The sequence below is a fragment of the Poecilia reticulata genome, chromosome 4, assembly GCF_904066995.2.
Source record: "Poecilia reticulata chromosome 4, P_reticulata-male-v2, whole genome shotgun sequence".
NCBI lineage: Eukaryota > Metazoa > Chordata > Actinopteri > Cyprinodontiformes > Poeciliidae > Poecilia > Poecilia reticulata.
Genome location: NC_088833.1, coordinates 6,511,426 through 6,530,551, shown reverse-complemented (window position 1 = coordinate 6,530,551; position 19,126 = coordinate 6,511,426). Strand labels below are relative to the sequence as shown.

At 35.1% G+C, this 19,126-nt stretch overlaps 2 protein-coding genes across 3 annotated transcripts; both read right to left on the bottom strand.

Annotated features, from left to right (window-relative positions):
- Window positions 1–4,739: 4,739 nt before the first annotated feature.
- On the bottom strand, window positions 4,740–7,983 carry LOC103468262 (cornifelin homolog A-like). Of its 2 annotated transcripts, none has more exons than XM_008415206.3 (4): window positions 7,698–7,983; window positions 5,883–5,954; window positions 5,568–5,755; window positions 4,740–5,411 (listed from the first exon to the last, which is right to left on the bottom strand). In XM_008415206.3, exons 2-4 carry the CDS (start codon window positions 5,935–5,937, stop codon window positions 5,289–5,291), a joined length of 366 nt encoding a protein of 121 aa, XP_008413428.1. In that variant the 5' UTR covers window positions 5,938–5,954; window positions 7,698–7,983; the 3' UTR covers window positions 4,740–5,288. The 2 variants fall into 2 exon arrangements, with proteins under 2 accessions (XP_008413428.1, XP_017161703.1); XM_017306214.2 differs by having other exon boundaries at window positions 5,883–5,943.
- Window positions 7,984–9,512: 1,529 nt separating this feature from the next.
- On the bottom strand, window positions 9,513–17,571 carry ttc22 (tetratricopeptide repeat domain 22). The gene is made up of 8 exons (XM_008415207.2): window positions 17,068–17,571; window positions 15,790–16,090; window positions 15,505–15,560; window positions 15,297–15,412; window positions 14,631–14,749; window positions 13,790–13,951; window positions 13,097–13,249; window positions 9,513–13,018 (listed from the first exon to the last, which is right to left on the bottom strand). The coding sequence occupies exons 1-8, from the start codon at window positions 17,328–17,330 to the stop codon at window positions 12,482–12,484; spliced, it is 1,707 nt and encodes a 568-aa protein (XP_008413429.2). The 5' UTR covers window positions 17,331–17,571; the 3' UTR covers window positions 9,513–12,481.
- Window positions 17,572–19,126: the final 1,555 nt, after the last annotated feature.

Below are 19,126 nucleotides of genomic sequence, written 5' to 3'. Positions count from 1 at the left end.
AAATAGGGACGCTGCTGCTGGGACGCATGTTCCAATGAAACTTTTTAAAATAATGTGGATATTGTATTCAGTCTGCCATATGCACTATATTCAAGGAGTTCAAGTGAGAATTTTAGTGGCTTTGGCTTAAACTGAATTGTGTTTAAAAGAAAATTTTCACTTCAATGCTTACTTTTTGTCAGTTGCTAAACTTACAACTTTCTGCCCTATGTAGGTATTTAGTGTAAGACTTTGACCTTGTGTAAGAATGTCACATGAACTATGAACTACTTGTTCTTAGTCCAGATGCACAAAGACCTGCCTCAAGAACTAGACAATCAAGTCAATCAAGTTTATTTGTATGGGACGTTTTAGAAACAAGGTAGTTCAGTGCTTTACATCATAAAAACACAAAATCACAAAGTCAGAAAACACAGAGTCAACAATTGAATAGTTACATTTTGTCAAGTGCCACATTACACATAAGAATGTTGATTAATGTTTCATATTATGATGTTTCAAACGGAATTCTAAACAAGTGGGTTTTCAGTCTAGACTTAAAGGAATTTCATATTATTAGCCTCCAGACTTCGGGACTATGTGATGTGCTCTGTCTTTCTAGTTTTAATGGGAATACGAGCAGCAGCGTTCTCGATCAGCTGCAGCTGATAAAGGCATGGATGAATTTCTCTAGATCTTGCTGAATCTATTTGTTCTGTCCAAATTAAGATACATAAAATTCAAATATCTCACAATGGTGGTAATTATGTTAAATATTGTGATGATGATGAAAAGCGACAGGGAGCCTGGATGATTTCTGCTTATCTGTTGAAAACAGGCTGAGGAGGAAGTGCCATCATTGGATGAGGCTGCATGTTGACAGGAGATTGCATCTGCATGTTGATGACGACTGGGGACTTTTTGCGATATTTTAACTCGCGGTACATCTGACACCAGACACACGTTGGGCAGCAGCAGGTCGCAACAATATCCTTCCAAATGGAACCCTAGTCATAGTGTCATAGTTTGAATTTGTGTGTGAGGAAACAACAGGGAATTAAATAAACCTTGTTTATTTTACTTATTAATGTTCACCCAGTAGGTGAACTTTGACAATTTTAATACAATTTTAATAATAAATACTTATTAGGGAGTTCACCTATTAGGGAGTTCACCTGTTGGGGAACTTTTTAAAGTTCACCAATAGACAGTGAACTTTATGAAAATGTTATTAAAATTTTATTTTATTAAAATTTTACTCTGAACTTTTCTATCCTTCCCATTTGGTTGCAATACCTCTTTATTTCTTAAGAATTAAAGGGTTATCATTTTACAGGTTTAAATGTTTCCATTCGTTCTCCTACTAATATTATTCTTAAAAACGATAAAATCTCAAACTCCTTTATCACCAAAGGAAGTATTGAGTAACAAAAATGATCCCTTGTCAGACGTTTGTCTAGAGATGGGAAATATACACATATATAGAAAAATCTTACCTGACAAACTGTTAAAAGCTTTTGTCCATGTTCAAAAGTCTGGAAATCACTTCAGAATGCTGCCACAGAATGTGTGTGATATGATGAGACGCTTTTTAACAGTTGAGTTTGGCCAAAAAAACAAAAACAAAAAGACAAAAACAAAAAGACCGTTAACAACCACAGCAATACATCGTGCCAGGAGGATTCTGGATGAGAACAGTTTGCGACTGCACATTGATGACAACAGAAGTCAGTTTGTGACATTTTAGCTCTCGATGCATTTGACAGCAGGTGCACCAAATGCAGAAACAGAAAACAGCAATGACTTTACAGAGAGAACCTTGAAAAATGAGCACACTAAAATGGTTTTTAATTTGTAATTGTGTTTCTGCTTAAGTCTAAAGGGCTTCTTTGCAACTGAAACGAAGCCCTTAGAGGCAGTGCTGCTGGGGGAACAACAGCTTTATCCCACAGCCGGTGAATTCAGCAGGACTTGAAATGCCAAATAAAGGGAGACAGTTGCTTTCTCCAAATCATCCAGAAACAGTGCAGGCAAGGCAGAGACAGCACCAGAATCCATGGCAACATGAAAACCAAATAAAGAAAAATAAATTAATTTCTGGTCACTGCATGGCACTTTCAATTAAATCAACAAAAACAACATCTTACAAGAGCTTGCATCCTCAAAGCAGTCAAATAGACTAGTTTCCCAGTCAGATGCTTAAGTTTAGCCACAAACTGTAAAAGCTTCAATAGATTGATTACAATGAAAACTCTGTCAACTAGCAAAAATGCAATAAAATATGCCATAGAACAGGAAACTGTTTCCTTGATCTTTAGTAGAAATATCTCATATCTATGAGAGATGACATCATGCACCAAAAAAAGGGGCTATTTTTGCAGTGACTCTCATATTTTCCTGTATGTCTACATCTGTGCTGACAATCTGACTAGACATTTGTAAAACTTCTCCTTTTTCTAAAACATTCAACATTGATACATAATGTTAGGAAGGGTGTCAGAGTAATTTTCAATTTGGGCCATGTCAATATCATGAATGTCCTTAACGGGCCTGTTGTAACAGAATGTATTGATAAAATTACCCATTAATAAACTGTTAAAATATAAAAGACACACATACATATGCTATGTCTACATTCAATGTGTACTTCTTAAAGTTGAATAATATTGAACATATTTTCAAATTATTGTAACTGGGCAGTGTATAGACAAAACATGCTGCTTTGATTTGATAATATGTAAATGCAAACTTCTGTCTTGAAGACTATTTATGTGGCTCTCTAGAGTCTAAATGGTCACACATAAAAAGTTGTGGCAGGTCACATTTGGTCCTCAAGCTTTGACTTTGACACATGTGACATAAGGAGTTTTACATTGTGCTTCCTCAAAAAAGAAAAAAAGATACCAATGTTAACAGGAAACTAAAGTAAAAATATTATCTCCCCATCTCCATGAAGATTATCTATTTAGATTCTAGTGCTCAGTGTTCCAAAACATCTTTCTTTAACTCCTGTCACAGCAAACGCAGAACTGTGAATCGGCATATTTTGGGGGGGGGGGTGATGTAAGACTGTACAGTGCTGAGATAAATAAGGCCTCAGCAACATCTTCATACTCATTTAATACTGTAACACAGATAATTTAATCACTGAGATAGCCTTGAATGTAATATAAGCTGCCATGTTTATTAGGTTTTTAAAAAACTGTTTGCTTATGTAAAACCTTTTTCAAACTAAAATCGTTTTCTGAAATCCTTCATTTGTTTGGAGGATTGCCACATAATCTAAGTAACCAAATTACTACTTTGCGGTTTAATTATTTATTTTATTTTTTTTGCTACATCTATTAGAAGAATTTAAAACGTCAAGAATGCATCACACCATTTCTTAAATCGGATCCAACTGTTTGGTCTCAAACATCTGAAATCTTGATCATTTCTGTTTGGCTCAGAGACAACTTGTGTCATTACCCTTTAACTGCGGGCTCCCATTTGTTGGAGTGTATAGAAAACACTGCCACCTGGTGTTCATTTGGCAAAATTGCAACTCTTGCTTTGGAAAACTTTTCCTAATTGAATTTCCCAAGAGTACAACAACTTTATGATTATATACAAGAATGAAGATTTTAAATTTGCTATTGTTACTATTACTACTGTTGTTATTATTATCGTCATACTTTTGTATTAACTGTTTATATTTTGATGATAGTTATTTTAAATGTATTATGTAATCATATATATATTTCCTAGTTTTACAGTAATGCAGATTAACGTATTTTATACACATAGCCATGTGCAAATAATTCTCCATAAGTAATTTATTATATTGTAATATACCGTAGGTTTGTAAGCACATTCAATCAAGTCTGATCTATAATCAATCTACAACTGAAACCCTGGATATAAAGGATATGTTTTAAGCATTGAGTAGATGCTACATAATGATAAACAAACTGTATCTAGACTGTTGCAGATTTCTGCCCAGGTCCCTCTTGAAAATTATATCTAGATCTCAATGGAGTTTACCTGGTTAAATAAAGGAAAATAATAATAATAATAATAATAATAAAAAATGTATAGAACACATTATTTAACCAAGGGTTAAAAGTTGCACAGCCTTTGAAAGTAACTCTCATTATAAGCTTAGAGTCAGAAAATTGAGGAGCCAAAAATGCACCAGACACAGCTACAGTATTTTTCTACGCACAGTATTAATGTTTATTTTCATTGATAAATTAATATTCAGTACATAGTATGTTTGTATATTATTTACACTGTTCTAACATACATTAACTACTACAAGTATTAGTTTGAAATAGTTTGTTTAAAAATTATTTATGAATACCAGATGTAGAAATATGTGTTTGGTATGTATGAATTTGTAGTATTTTGTAATAATAGAGAAATTATACTATATATATTTTTTATTTTATTCCTTTAAATGTACTAATTTTCAAATAATTTTATATTTCTGTGTCAGATTAGATTATCATTTTTACAAATTAGATCATGTCTGATAAACAATGACAGTTCTCGAGAATCCCTTATACAAAAATACTTTTAGTCTTAGTACTCATCCAAAAATGTATTCAAGTAATATAAAATATAATTAATTAATGCTACTCTTACTGGAGTACTTTTTTTTTTTTTTTTACCAAAATTGTATGCATTATAGATAAAATTTTAAGTAACACAAACTTTCAGTAATACAACATTTTATGGTATATTTTTTGCAAAACAAGACACATAAACACCAAGGTATTAAACAAGATGAAGGAAACCGTTTATTGGGAATCTTAAAATTACACAGGAATTTTTTTCTAAATGTGAACTGAACTGAATTAAAACCAGGAGATTGTGATTGTTGCTGTTTGACAGGAATAATTATTTAATGTCAATAATTACTCCAAGAAATGAAATTAGAATTATCATTTAAATGCATTAAAAAACCACACATTTAAAAACATTCATTTGTCATATTAATATTATGTCAATTACATATATTTAAAAAGTTTCATTTAAATCATAAACAGAAACATGAACACACCACCATTAAAAAGTAAAAATTTTTTCTTCATTCTTCATCTCAGTATTAAATTACTTATCCAAAAATTCAGTTTGCTAAGACTTTAACACAGGGCTCATAAACTGAGCCGAGCAAATCCTGATGTTCAAAGCCCGAGACTGTTTTATGTATTTAAATCTAATGCTTATTATAGCCACAACAAAGCTAAAAACAAATTCTGTTAAGCTATATTTAGACATGGTTAAACTAAAGACGATCACTATCTTTATAAAACCTCTGTAGTTTTTCATTTTTTAGGCTGGTTCACGACAGCAGGGGTGTGCTTGCGATACTTCAACTCCCGATGCAACTGGCACCAGGAGCACCACACACAGACGCAGGACGTGGCAATGTCCTTACAAAGAGAACCCTGTGGGGGAAAGAAAACACTTCCTGTTTTACTCTTTGTTTTATGTAAGACTGCTTGAGGTGAATTTTCTTAAGCTGTTGGTCAAAGAGAAAACTTTAAAATCATCATTAATGTGGAATAAGAAGCTCATTGGCTCACTTTTTATTTTGTTTTTACCTTAATTTCATATTTCTGCCGAATCCCGACTCGCAGGGCTAATCCTGCAGGGGGGACACACAGAGGTATCCCAAAAGCAGACATCACAGCAGGGCTGCAAATATCACACAGTGGAAGACAGCGGTTCTGTCCAAAAAGTCCTGACACGGTGCAGGCAAGACAGGGGCAGCACCAGAGACCATAGCAGCCTGAAAAAAATAAAAATAAAAGTTAAAGGCAAATTTTCTTAAGCAGATTTATTTGCCAAAACAATGGAGAAAATTAGGGTAATAAAAAGGTAAATGTAAAGCTGTTTTAAAAACGATTAATATTTACAAGATTTCATGTCATCACAGCAGCTGAGGAGGTCAGAGTTCCAGTTTTCACTCATCTTTCACTAAATGTTAGCTAAAAAAGGACAGGAAAAAAGTATAAGCCAGAGCATGTCAAAAAACGTTAAATGCAACATATATCTGTTATTAGATACCGAACATTGCATAAGATGTTCTATAGTCGTTCTATGGATCTTGACTATGATCAATCAGATAATTTTCAAATCAGGATCTGAAGCTCTAACTACACTCATCCTCTTACAGGTGTACCATTTGTGAGCCTGTATACGCCACACTCTCAGCAAATCTGTACCCACCAAGTTTTTTAGAAATCACAGGGAGCCAAAGATCACAACAAGCAAGGAAAAATAAAAATAATGACCCTCAGGATACAGGTCAGAAATGAGGAATGTTAAGGAATTTTGAGGAATATACAGCTCTGTCATGTCTTGTGTGTGACCATTTTTAACAGTCTGGAAATTAAATTTCCACGTTCTATGAGTTCCCCCAAGGGGTCAGATAATAAATACTCAAATTTCAGTTTCAAACATCCAGCATGTTGAGATGTTCTCATCAGAAGATAGCATGGAGTTGGATCAGATAAGGTGGTGTTATCACTTCATCGCATCCTGCTTCATTGAAATTAATTGTTTAAAAATATGTGAGTCTTGCTCTTCATGAGTCATTCGGTTAGCTTGGCAGATGGTGACGTCTACAAACTAGACCACAGGTAAATTGAAGGCCCAGAGATCTGCAGTAAACTTTTTCAATTTTTCCTGAAAAAGTGGGCGGTGAAAGGTAAATAGCTAACTTGAGCTAACTTGTTAATAATCTGGGGATTTTATTACTTGCTAAATTGTACAGATGTACCTCAAAAGGTCCAATAGTTTTGAGAGTTTTAGTTTTTGGAGCTAACTATTTTCCAAAAATGAATAAAGCAAGATCCTATCGTTAAACTTTTGTTCTGTTGAAAGTATTTCCAGAGAAAAACTTCCTATCGTAAAAAAAAGCAAAAAAAAAAAAAAAGTAAACAAATTCTACAATGTAAGAAAAGCTTAAAACGTGTTATTTAATGTCCAACAAGAAATTGGCTGCGAAATAATGCAGGGAACAAGAACTGTATTTGATATGAGTGAAATTTTTGTTTTTTAAAATACCTGAAGAGAGGATTATTTGTGAAACTCTATAAATGTACTTGAATTCAATAGAAGCAAACAAGTCATGATTGCAACAATGGATGACACACCCTACATGTCCATGGAGATAAGATACTGTGTTCCTCCATTTGTCATATTATGAGACAATTAAAAAAAAAATTGTTACATTAAATGGATCTTAATTAACGTAACATAAAAATCAAGGAGAAACCAGTTTTTTCTGTTTGTTTTCTCCTTGATTGAGCTTCGTGACCAATCTAATTCCTTTCTATTTTGAGAAATTGAAAAGATTCACTTTGGTGAAATAAACCCACAACCACACAAGATTATACAACAACACAAACACTGATTGTATTTTAACAACCAAAATGAAAAGAAAAATACATATACTTCTAGAGCATATATATGTTTTTCTGGGCTTAAACGTATATATATGCTCAGCAAAGCAAAAGTTCTTATTTAATTATTTTGCTTCAAAATTTCACAAATAGGTGTAGTTCTAAAATTGTTTCTAATGTTACTGCGAATCAACAGTGATTTTTTGTCCTGGGTTTTAACATTTTATAAACCTACTTTTTAGGCAAATTTTGTTTTCCTTTGCAAGAAAAGAACAAAATAAAAAAAGAGACATTGGATATTTTCACAAAGAAATACAATTTTACCTGATGATTCTGGAAGCCTTGCTGTGATCCAGTAGAGTACTGAAAGGACTGATTGTGTGGGGCGTGACGTCTCAGGAGTTATTCAGAACCTTGGGGGGGAAAAAAAAACACAATGCTGCAGAACCTGAATTCTTGCGCAAAGCGGGGCTTAAATGACAAGCCACGTCCAGTGGTTTATATTTCTGCAGGTGTGGTCGATCTGTCAGCAGGTGAACAGAATCTAAAGAATGTTATCCTTTACAGAGAAACTGACAATCAGCCACATAACAATCAGATGCAGTAACTGTGTTCTTACCTTTCACATAACCCTAACCCTGGAAACATCATTTTATTACAACCAACCATGGAAAAAATGCTCTTCACAATATTTCTAACAAAGAAATAACCTGAATATACAAGAGACGTCCAAGAACCCAATGACAACTCAGAGAACAATGTTCAAACCGAAGGATGGGTCTCTATCAGGGGTTTAGTAAGTTCCTACCTGATTCCGTGATATAATGCCACCTGTGCAATAAAATATTTTGCAAAGAAATTTCCTCAGTGCTAAATATTTCTCTGTCAACTCTTAGTAACGTTATAAAAAAGTGGAAGTGATTGGGAAGAACACCAGCTGAACTTCAAAGTCGTTGGCCAAGTTAAACCACAAAGTGGGGTCAGTGGATTCTGAGGCCATTTTCAGAGGTCACAAACTTTTAGCAGTCACTGAACACCTGTTGGCGTGTTGAGGAAAAAAAATATCTCCATGGTTTCACATGAATTTATGCATGTGCTTCTAAAAACTCTGACTGATTCCATGAAAAAGTGTTTTTTGTTTTTTCTAGCTGTCACAATGCTTGGCTGACCTAATGACAGCTCGGCACAGAGTAGTACTTTCTCTTCTGAGGACATAAGAGATCGAATTGGAGATAAAATAACACTTGACTCAAAATACTGTACTATTCACACAGGTCAGTTGGAAAAGCTTCTTGTCTGATCAACTTTAAGTTGAAACAGTTTTTTTTGTTGTTTTTTTCCCAGCCAACCCATTTTCCGCTGAATTCTTGTGACTAAAAGCCCTTCCTGTTTCAAATAGAAGGTGTGAGGAATTTTGTTAGGACTTTGGAGCTGCAGTGGAAGATAAATTAAGATCCAGGATCTATTACTATTTGCCATATATATATATATATATATATATATATATATATATATATATATATATATATATATATATATATATATATATATATATATATATTTTTTTTTTTTCTTTTTTTTTTTCTTTTTTGTAAAAATGTATAGTGAAAACTGGAGAGGGCTAACTTTTGAGTTACTGATTTGCTTTTCTGGTCACTGGTTACTAATCTGGTTGTTTGTATAAACTAAATCTTAAATAATGGGACAGGTGTAGCCCAGAAAGCAGTTGGATCAAATCACAACTTTTATTCTTCCTGACAAAACTAGTTTAACTGGACCAGGTGTGTAGGCTGCCGTGCTTTCACACATCTTGTCCCCTCTGACCACACATTTTCTATAAGACTAGGATTAAGGACTCTGACATTGAAACATTTCCACTTTTCATCAAATATAATTTATTTTATTGAATCACAGTAAAAATCAACAAGAAAAATGAAGCTATTTATTCCTGGAAACCCATCTTTTGTTCTGGTATTGATTTACATTTTTGCACCAAAACCCATTTACATCTGCAACACTGGTCATATCTCCTTCCCGACCAATGTACTAGTCACAGGTTGTCATGTTATGTTTACAAAATGAGTTTGAACCAATGAACCATTGAGGCATAAAGAAATTATACCCCATTGTACAAAATGGTACTTGTTTATCATGGAAGTCTTTTATTTAGTTAATTTTCCATGGTGTCACACAAAAAACAGTGTGTTTGAGGTGTGGCATACAAAATGTCCACACACAGTCATGCAATCACGTGCCTCACATGTTGTAGATAAACTCTTCAGAACTTTATATATGATATACATTCTTTTAAAGGTACTGTAATCCTATTTAAACTTCAGACTAAAATAAATAAATAAAAAAAAATCACTCCTTTTATCTTGTTGTATAAATCATTTCGATCATCCCAACTCACCTAAAGCACGAAAAGTTTGTTTACAACCCCACAGTCTATTGTTGCCAAGTCACTGATGACACTGCTCTTTGCTGCCTGATTTGCAAATTGCAAGAACCTTTTTCTCATTAGTGGAATTTAGACATAAATAGGAGTGCCAGGACAAGAACAGTGATTTCTTTGGTTATGCATTACAAATAGAGCTAATAGCTCTGTTTGCAAAACTGCTTAGACCTTTGTGCATTTTGGATTTTTGACTGTGCAGTTTGTTTGCATAAAAAAAAAATGGAGGTGAACTTGGCTGTCGATAACTGAATTGTTTGTCAAGCCTTTTGGAATATAGATTGTCAGGATTTAATGTTTATCAGTTGTTAGATATGTACTCTGCAGTTATGTGAAATGATTTTCAGTTTCAGCTTGCAAATATCGAAAGACTTTAGATTCTCCTTTTGGAACATTGATATCTACCTATTCAACTGTTATAGGTTAATTATTCATGATATCTGAACAGAAAGGGACGTAAATGTGATCTCAGCCAAATAAATAGACTATTGAGGTGAGGTGATTGTTTGTTGCAACTGAAAGGGCGCTGAAAATTAGGGAAGAGGTGAAGGGTGTGGCGCGTGAGTTGTAACAGAAACTCACGCGCCACTTAAACACCTACAAATAGCAGTGTGTTTAAAACTTGAAAATTTCTGAAGAAATTTAAACGGGGCCTGACAAGGCCTGCCAAAGTGTGTTTGTTTTTTGGAACCCAGAGTAAAAGAGAGAAAAATGTGTGTGTATATGGATAGGATGATTATATTTTGCCCAAAATGGTAATGGTGATGTGAGTTTATAGTGAGATTTTTGATTGATGCATATGTTTGGAGCCACCTAGTGGTATGATGACAAATTGCATGCAACGGGTCCTTCAGGCGCTCTCTCTGCTTCCCCCTGAGGAATGCTGATGGAGGTAGGTGCGAGTGAAACAGCTCTTCCCTCCATTTTTTACTTAGGGTCATATTTTTCTAGTACAACACAACACATTCACGAAATATAGTAAGTTCATCTAACACCTACGGATATAATTTGTAGGGTTTTCCCGTGGTTGGACTGGAAAAATATGACTTTATGTTTGGGAGCTGCGCCGGTTGGTGTTTGAGGCTGAACACTCGGTCATGACACTAACTGTGTCTTGTGTGGGGTATCACTAGCATGCTGTCTTACATTGACTTCCTCCATTCCATTCTCATCTTCAATAACACCGCGATTCATATCTGTACCTCACTCACAGTAACAGGACAGATGAGAGAGAGATGGTGTGCGCTGAGCTCTGAAATTTTCAAGAAAAGGATGAAAATGATTGGCCAATTTGCTCTGACACACCTTGACAGAAAAGCCCTAGAAAAATTTTGAAAACATTTTTCAGAAGCTGACACTCAGTGCGAAGTCATGACCGACTTCCATACCAATAGAAAGCCGGTCTATTAGTACGACTGACTTCGCCAGGCATTTCAAAGCTTTCCGTATGCATTGCTATGGCAGGCCCCAATAAGCCTTTTAGATACCAACTGAAAGGGATAGCTACCAGCTAGTACCATATATGGTTTCTTACTGGAGCAATGCAAATGTATGGAATAAAAAAATTTGTTTGTTGTGTTTCTTGCAAAAATCTTTAAACAAAAGAAGCAGCGAATGCTCCTATGGTAACTCTGGAGAAACTGCATAGCTTCTTTATGTTCCTCCAGAACAAAAACAAAAGATTCTGGTTAACTCCTCCACCAATTTGGCCTTACTGATGGCTTGCAAAAAACATCCCAATTTCCAAACAAAAGGCATATTAAATCCAGTTTGCCACAAGCCTGAAAACATATATCGGTAGGTTTAGTCAGTTGAGATCAAAATTGAACTTTTTGGCACACATGCAAAATGCACCGTGAGGCTCATCAACCTGAGAACATTGCTATTGTAAAAAATTACAATAGCAATTGTAATCTATTGCTCTTGTAATGGAGAACAACAGCATCATCAACATGATGCTATTGATGTATCCCAACAGTATCCTGCTTTTGGGATGCTTTTCTTCTGCTTTGAAGCTGGAAGGAGATGACAGGAAGATTAATGGACCTAAATATAAATACAAGCCAGACTTTATAGAACATTTTTAGGTAAACAAAGCTGTGAATATGCATTTTTACCTTTTTTTCTGGAAAGTAGATGGAGCAAGACAATGGCAAGGCATGAAAATGTTTGTTGACTGATACTTTCCATCCCATGTGACTGAGAGGAGAGGGAGGTATTTTGCAAAGAAGAATGTGGTTCTACAAAATGTTGATTCATGTGGGTTAAATATAAATACGCTCCATTCTTCAGATCTTTATTTTCTAAAAAAGATTGTAACAATGCTTTTTTTTCATCCTCTTCACAATCATATGGTACGCTGGTCTATGACATAAGATACCAGTAAATCCATAAAAAAATGCTTTTTTTTACGGATGTAAAAAAAAAAATGAAGTTGAAGGGGCTCTGAGTACTTTTGCATGGCACTGTACATACAGGTTTCTAAGAATCACATTCAAAATATATTTTTTTGTTTTTATCCTTTTAATGAGATTAACAAACATAACAGTTAAAATGCTTACTGAGGACTGTCAATTTTCTGAAATGCTTGATTACTTTTTGCATTTTGTGTTTTCTTAATAGCCATTTGTCTTGGTAAATTAATACTATTGTTTCAAGTTAATGAAAAAGACCGACTCAGAGGTTTTCTCTCAGCAAGCTGTCTGGGCACAACGGTTTCCAGCAGCCTTTTCACCAGGCCCAAGCGTCCTGTCCTGATCAGAGTCTTGGACAACTCTGTGACCTCTTCTGTGTGTGTTCTGTAGAGAGCCCGGAGTTCTGCTTTTACAGTATCCTGAGGATATCGCTCCTCTGCCTTGTTTACCCACATCTCCAGCTGAGTGATGACAGAACTAGGGTCAGAACCTTCTTGCATAAATAGATTGAGGAGCGTCACTAGGAGGCAGTGCAGGGCTGTGGTGTCGGTGCTCCCTGGCCTCTCTAACTCCATTGCCTGCTTGAAGCACTCTGCAGCATTCTGCTCTTCGCCTTTTATTAAAAGGCAGCGTCCTCTGAGCACATGGAGGTCTGGTAAGCTGTCTCCTGGCTTGAACTGTAGGGCTTTGGACAGACTCACCAGAGCATGGTTTATTGAGCTTTCGTCCACCATAAGGCTCTCTTGGAGTGCATCGACTCCCATGTAATAGAAGACCTAAAAAGAAGAGCGTGAAGCTGTAAGTCTGTTCCCAGCCTATGTCCCGGACCCGAGTCATCATAGTTTTTGCTTTACCTGTGCCATCTCTAGATGAGTCCTCAAACACGGACGTACTGTCAGCACCCTGTCCAAGTCTTTTCTAGCTTCAGCTAGCTTCTGGCGATCTGGAGCTCCTCCTATTCCGAGTTTTGCATTCTCAAGTTCGTTGACATAAAGGATCACGTTTATCTAAGCAGAGAATATACAGCCATATTCAGGAAATGAAAAGACGTACTCTGGTGAGGCTCATTTGTCAGATTAAAAGTACCTTCTTAAAATAACGACCTTTAATGAGAGCCTTTTTTTCACCAAAATCACAAAGTTTTTTTATTGGTTTGATACTAACATAATATAATAATTATAATATAATATAATAATGAAAATTAAAAAAAATAAAATTACAAGAATAAAAAAGTACAAGAATAAAGTCATAATACTGTGAGAATAAAGTTGAAATAGTACAAAAATAAAGTCATAAAGTTGCCGGAATAAAGTTGTAAAAAGATTTTATTTTTATAGTTTGAGGGATTTTTCTTTTCCTTAATGTGGTCCTAGTTTACCAGCGCTGCCAATAATTTTGGAGGTTGCAAACATAACACATAGGTATACCTATGTGTTATGTTATTACTCCATTATTATGTACAGAGAATACACTGAAGCCTTCTACTCACGGCTTTATATGAAGTGTATCATGAAATGTGTGGAGTTGATGTGTCTCAGATGCAATACCTTTGCCCGTGTGCAGTAGGCCTGCCAGTTGAGCTCTGGATCTGGCAGAACATTCAGAGCCATGTTGCAGATCCCTGTGGCCATTTCATGTTTGCCCAGCAAAAAGATGATCTTGGCAAGAAGGTTCAGGATGATTGTATCGTCACTAGCCAAATCCATGGCCTGAAGAGAAAGACAGTTCTGTTCAATTTGGCACACAGGTGGCAGCAGCAAATGCTAATGTCTGAATTGTACTATAATTTGGTTAGAATACGTGTAGTATATTGAAATCATATTATTAACTGAGGTTAACAACAATATAACTAATTCCTTTTTAAGTGAATTGTTCAGTTACAAATCTGAACAATTCACCCTTCATAAACATCGACAGTATGAAAAAAAGTTGTTTTTTTTGCTTCAGATTGAGATAATCCTTAAAGCAAAACAATGTAGTTAAAGAAATTGCTTCCTTTGCATTGTGTCACATCAAAATACTAAAAATTAAGAGGATTTTAATCTCATAACATCTTATTTTTATAAGGCATAAAGGTAATAAACTTTATTTAATGGATAATATTTCTCTGACCTTGTGTGAAGCCTGACAGATTTTTTTGATTATTTTGTATGATTTATTGGTTCATTTTGTATCTGATATCATAAAGCTTTATAAGACTCTTATGTAATAGTAAAATGTCAGCATGTGCAATTCTGTTACAACTGTTTTTATTCGTTGATGTCTAAACCAAAACAACTCTGTCAGAATATATGTTGAAAAGGTAGTAATGTAGGAAAATAATAAATGTAAGACATGTGGAGTAACTGGATTGTATTTGGTGAGATTTCTAATTCTGAGTTTACTTACGGTTCCATAGCAGGACAGGGGATCAGAGGCTGAGAAACCGCAGTCATGTATTGACATGGGGATGGAGGAAAATTCGTCCTTTCTTTCCAACATCATGCCAACGTAACACCAGGCTAAAGCTAACAAGAGACATCACAATTAAGAGCGTTTCCTCACTTTCTATGGAACTATTTTGGTGGGAAAAAAACAACAATCATGGCATCTCTAAAGAACAAATGTACAAAACATTTACGTTACAGAAACACATTGATTCACCACATTTAATGGAGCTTAATGCATATATTATACATATGTTAAGCATATAATCTCAGAATTTTAGGCCATGCATACATATAAACTGCCAGATACATAAATTATTTTGCTTTAGAAATGTCTTTTTGAAAAAAACATTAATTTGCAGACAAAATATAATTTTATTTAGCTACACATAGTTTACTTCTGTTTATCTTAGAATAGCAGTTATCATCTTGGAAAGGTAGCTCAGCTGAATCAATGTCATGACACGTGATGACAAATGTAGCTGTGATTAGTCCAGTCTATGTGATGAAGGACTAGAGTTTGGATGGAGCACCGATTTGAACAATTATTTTAAAATGTAATACCAGATTATAGAGTTAAAATCTTTCTCTCTTCTGAATTTATATCAGCAGACAGACACATGTTTACCTTTGTGCTGCTTTGTCTTAGATTCCAGTGTTTCCTTTAGGAGCCTCAGTCCCTTATTGTAGTGGAAGAGTCTTGAGTATTCAGAATCATCTTTGGTTCTTATGATCTGGTCCAGTCTACAAGAGACATGAAGACTGGATATTTTAACATTTAGACACTTTGTTGTAAAAAAAAAAAATTATATAGATATTAGATGTTTTCTCCATACCTTACATAAATAGCTGCCATTTTAAAGTACCAGGTTTGTTTTTCCCCGGTTGGTATCTAAAAAAAACAAAAAAAAAAACGAGAATCAGCTTTACAGAGTTTATCTTGGGTCAGAATTTGGAACTGTACTCTACAGAGAGTTGACTAATATAAAATTTTATCATTATTATTCTTTTAAACATACTGAGCTCAATCACAATGACAGCCAGCGACAAGAAACGGGTTTATTAATAAATACATGGTACGCCTTCATTGTCAAACATTTTTTGTATCTTTTATCTCTTACCAGGTGACCCCCATAATGCAAAGCTTTGTTGTAAAGTGACAGCGCTGACATCAGCTTCTCCGGCAAGTTGTCGTCGCTGTCCAGCTCCACGTCATACGGATAGACGTACGCCTGCTCAGCCAGACATCGTGCTGCGAGTAGCCTGGTCTCCTCCTGGGAATCGTCTCCAGAGTTCATTCCCATGAGACAGGAGACTTTGTCCACACATTCCTCTGCATCCACCTCTCTCCCCTGTGTGTCATACACAAAGCCCAGGTTGGCCCAGGCATTGAGATTCCCAGGGTCCTCCTTGCAGATGCTCCTAAAAAGCCAGAAATTCAGTGGGTTAAAAGAAACATATTTTAGAGCAAACCTGAGTCATTTAAATCACATTTTTATAATAGATTCCTTGAAATCTTCTTGCTCCCAAAGTATTCCTGCAATACTCCAAAGTTAAAGTCTATGTTTTGGCTACATCTACCTATTAGAATTGATTTTAAGATGCAATACATTCTGCATTTATTGTAGAATTCATTCAGTTCTCTTGTGTTCTCTAAAAGTGCCAAGGTGAAGCATCACTTTCTGTTTATGACCCTCACTTGTGGAACAGCATTGTTGCAGACCTGACGGCAGCAGAGACCATTCATGTTTTAAAAGGAAAACTTGAAACAAGTTGTTGTTTTTATTGAGTCTTTTAATTTTCTATGCTTCTTAAAATGTTATACCTTTGTTGCCTCATCATCCCCATAGATTTAACCCAACACCCTCTCTGTTGATTAAATCTACGAGAAGCGATGCATAGTTTAGATAAATGAAGAACAGTAAGAATAGTTTACTGTGTTGTTTGTGCCACTATCAAATGAATGTATTATTGAAAAAAAAAAGCTTAAGCCCCAAGTTTATAATAGCTTCTGATGGGAAATAGACTCAAATGTGTCCTGTAACCCTTTGTCAGCAACATGAAATATAATTTGTGAGGTAAAGCCAACTCTCAAATGGCTGTTGAATTCTGGTGTATTACATATGCCGTATTTAGTCATTTTAAGTCTCTACTGTTTATTATGTCCATTGCAGCTTGTGACTAGTTGAAACAGAGCAGTCAGAATGATACGGATTCACTGTTCTGTCATATCATTCTGAAAACCTGCAATTTTTGAAAAGCCTAAAGTTATAAAATGTATTGCACACACTTCATAGACATGCTTTTAAAAATATGATGGCCCAAACTTTGCCCAAAAATCTCTCTCTACATTAGCTTTCTTAGCTCACACGGCCTTCCAGAAGAAGTTAGTCTTCTACCTGAATATTTCCTCAGCTCTGTCCAGCTGCTCCAGGTGAAACGCCAGCAGCCCCAGTAGATTTCGAACAGCGTACTGCAGATATCCCACTTCAACCTCCAGCTCCGCTTGCAGGCTGTCCTGTTTCAGGTAGGTGTCTCTGAATCGCAGATTTGCAGGCCCAACAGGATCACAGTTAAGATTTAGCTCCAGGTGGAAGTGGCCAGGGATGTACTGCATGTCCTCAATCAGGGACTCAATGTCCTCTGAGTTGTCTGTTTCCATGTCCTCCTTCTTTGATCCTGTTGGAAAAGCTGAGAAGAATCTGACTGTGTGTATTTTGACTGGTGATCCTCCACACCTCGTCTTCTTTAGATCTGGTTGTCGTAAGATGTCAGCAGGTTGAACAGGTTAGACGTAGGAGTGACCAGGGAGGGAACTGCTAGTAACCGAATTTCTTTTTATTTCAGTTTTGCCTCCCTCAGTTTTTTTAAACATATGAAAGGATAATCCTTTCTGAAATTTAAAGATTTTAGCAATTGTTTTCTCTTACTTAGATTAGGACCTGTAACAAACGAACCTCTAAAGAACGCCAAATAACACTCTAAAGTTTAGAGTGTTATTATTATAACTTTTGTCATCTGTACATTCTGGACCTAAGCCTTCATCTCAGGAAATTTGAACTGATTTTATCCTCCTTACAGATTGAATATGTTTGTGTTTGTTTTGTTGAGTTTTCATACCTTCTTTAACTTTATAGTTACTTTTACTTTGGAATTCCTTCATAATAGAGCAATCCTGCTCCCAGGGTTTCCTTCTGTCCTCACATGTGCTCTGTTGACTAGTCCTCTCTGAAAGCTTAATTTTTTTTCTACTATGCGCCTTTTTGTTTGTTTCTTTGTGTACATGACTTAAGTTGTTGCCTTTCAAGCTGGGATTTAGGATGTAGTTTTAGATTTATCTTAGCACTTTGGTGGACTTTTTACCCATACTCGCTTAGTATTTCACAGGCCTTTATAGTCTTACCTACGCCTCTGTCAGCTGTGCCCAAGAATGTGACCAATCAGGCTCTGTGTGACTCACGAAAACTCTGAGAAAAGAAAACTCTATGAACTCTCTCAACAAGGGTTCTGCTTAGTTCATGATAGAATAGAATAGATTAATTTATTTATAGTCATCGCAAATGATATAATGTAGTGTACAGTGAGATTTGGATAAACGACACGAAAACAAATGTTTATTGAGAAGTATGAAAACACAAATATTAATTCATCATAAGGTATTAAAATTACATAGTTAAAACTTTAAGCTAAAAAACATCTGATACTGACTGGATATTTGACCTCTTACTGAAACTCTGCTTTTCTTATTTAGAATTATCTTCATTATGATTTTGGTGTTTTTTGCTAACTGCTCCACTTGGTGGCAACATTGTACTATATACCACATATTGGCTATCAAAAGTACTGAAGAAATAAAGTCACCAATAAATGATGTTAACTTCCAATCATTTCATCTTGGTGGTTCCTCAAGCAATTCAAAACAATTCAAATTTGGCACACAGGTGGCAACAGCAAATACTAATATCTGAATTGTAATGTACATTGGCTAGAATTCATTTAGTAGATTGTAATGCATGTGACAGGGAATGCACCAAAATTAAACTAAAACATGCTTTTGAAGTGTAAATAACTCAAACTTAAATCAACTGTGTCAATAAAATAAGAGAAAATTTCTAAATTTCTGTGAAGGATTTTAACATGAAAACTGTGAAAATTAATAGAAAGTATGGCGCAAATCAGTCTTTCCAGTTTTCTTTTTTTTTTCTTTTGTGTGGTTTAAAAAGACAAAAAAATATATAAATCAAGCATCAATTTATTGTCAGGATTTACATTATAAATTAAGTACTGTTTAATCAAAACATATTGTGGATGACACCAAAGGATTTGCCTATGAGCACATACTTGGTTTTTGTAGTGAGACCAAATCAAATATCTTTTAAATTTTTTTCTAATTTAATGTGACAAGTGTTCTGTAATAAAACAAAACAATTTCTAAGGAAAATAAAGGAAAAAATAGAG

Coding starts and splice junctions, on each gene's coding strand:
- LOC103468262 (XM_008415206.3), bottom strand. CDS start 5,937: ATGAGTGAAAACTGGAACTCTGACCTCCTCAGCTGCTGTGATGACATG. Junction 5,756..5,882: donor CTGTGATGACATGAAATCTT/GTAAATATTAAT, acceptor TATTTTTTTCAG/GCTGCTATGGTCTCTGGTGC. Junction 5,412..5,567: donor GGCAGAAATATGAAATTAAG/GTAAAAACAAAA, acceptor TTTCCCCCACAG/GGTTCTCTTTGTAAGGACAT.
- ttc22 (XM_008415207.2), bottom strand. CDS start 17,330: ATGGAAACAGACAACTCAGAGGACATTGAGTCCCTGATTGAGGACATG. Junction 15,561..15,789: donor TGCATTATGGGGGTCACCTG/GTAAGAGATAAA, acceptor TGTTTTTTTTAG/ATACCAACCGGGGAAAAACA. Junction 15,413..15,504: donor ATGGCAGCTATTTATGTAAG/GTATGGAGAAAA, acceptor TGTCTCTTGTAG/ACTGGACCAGATCATAAGAA.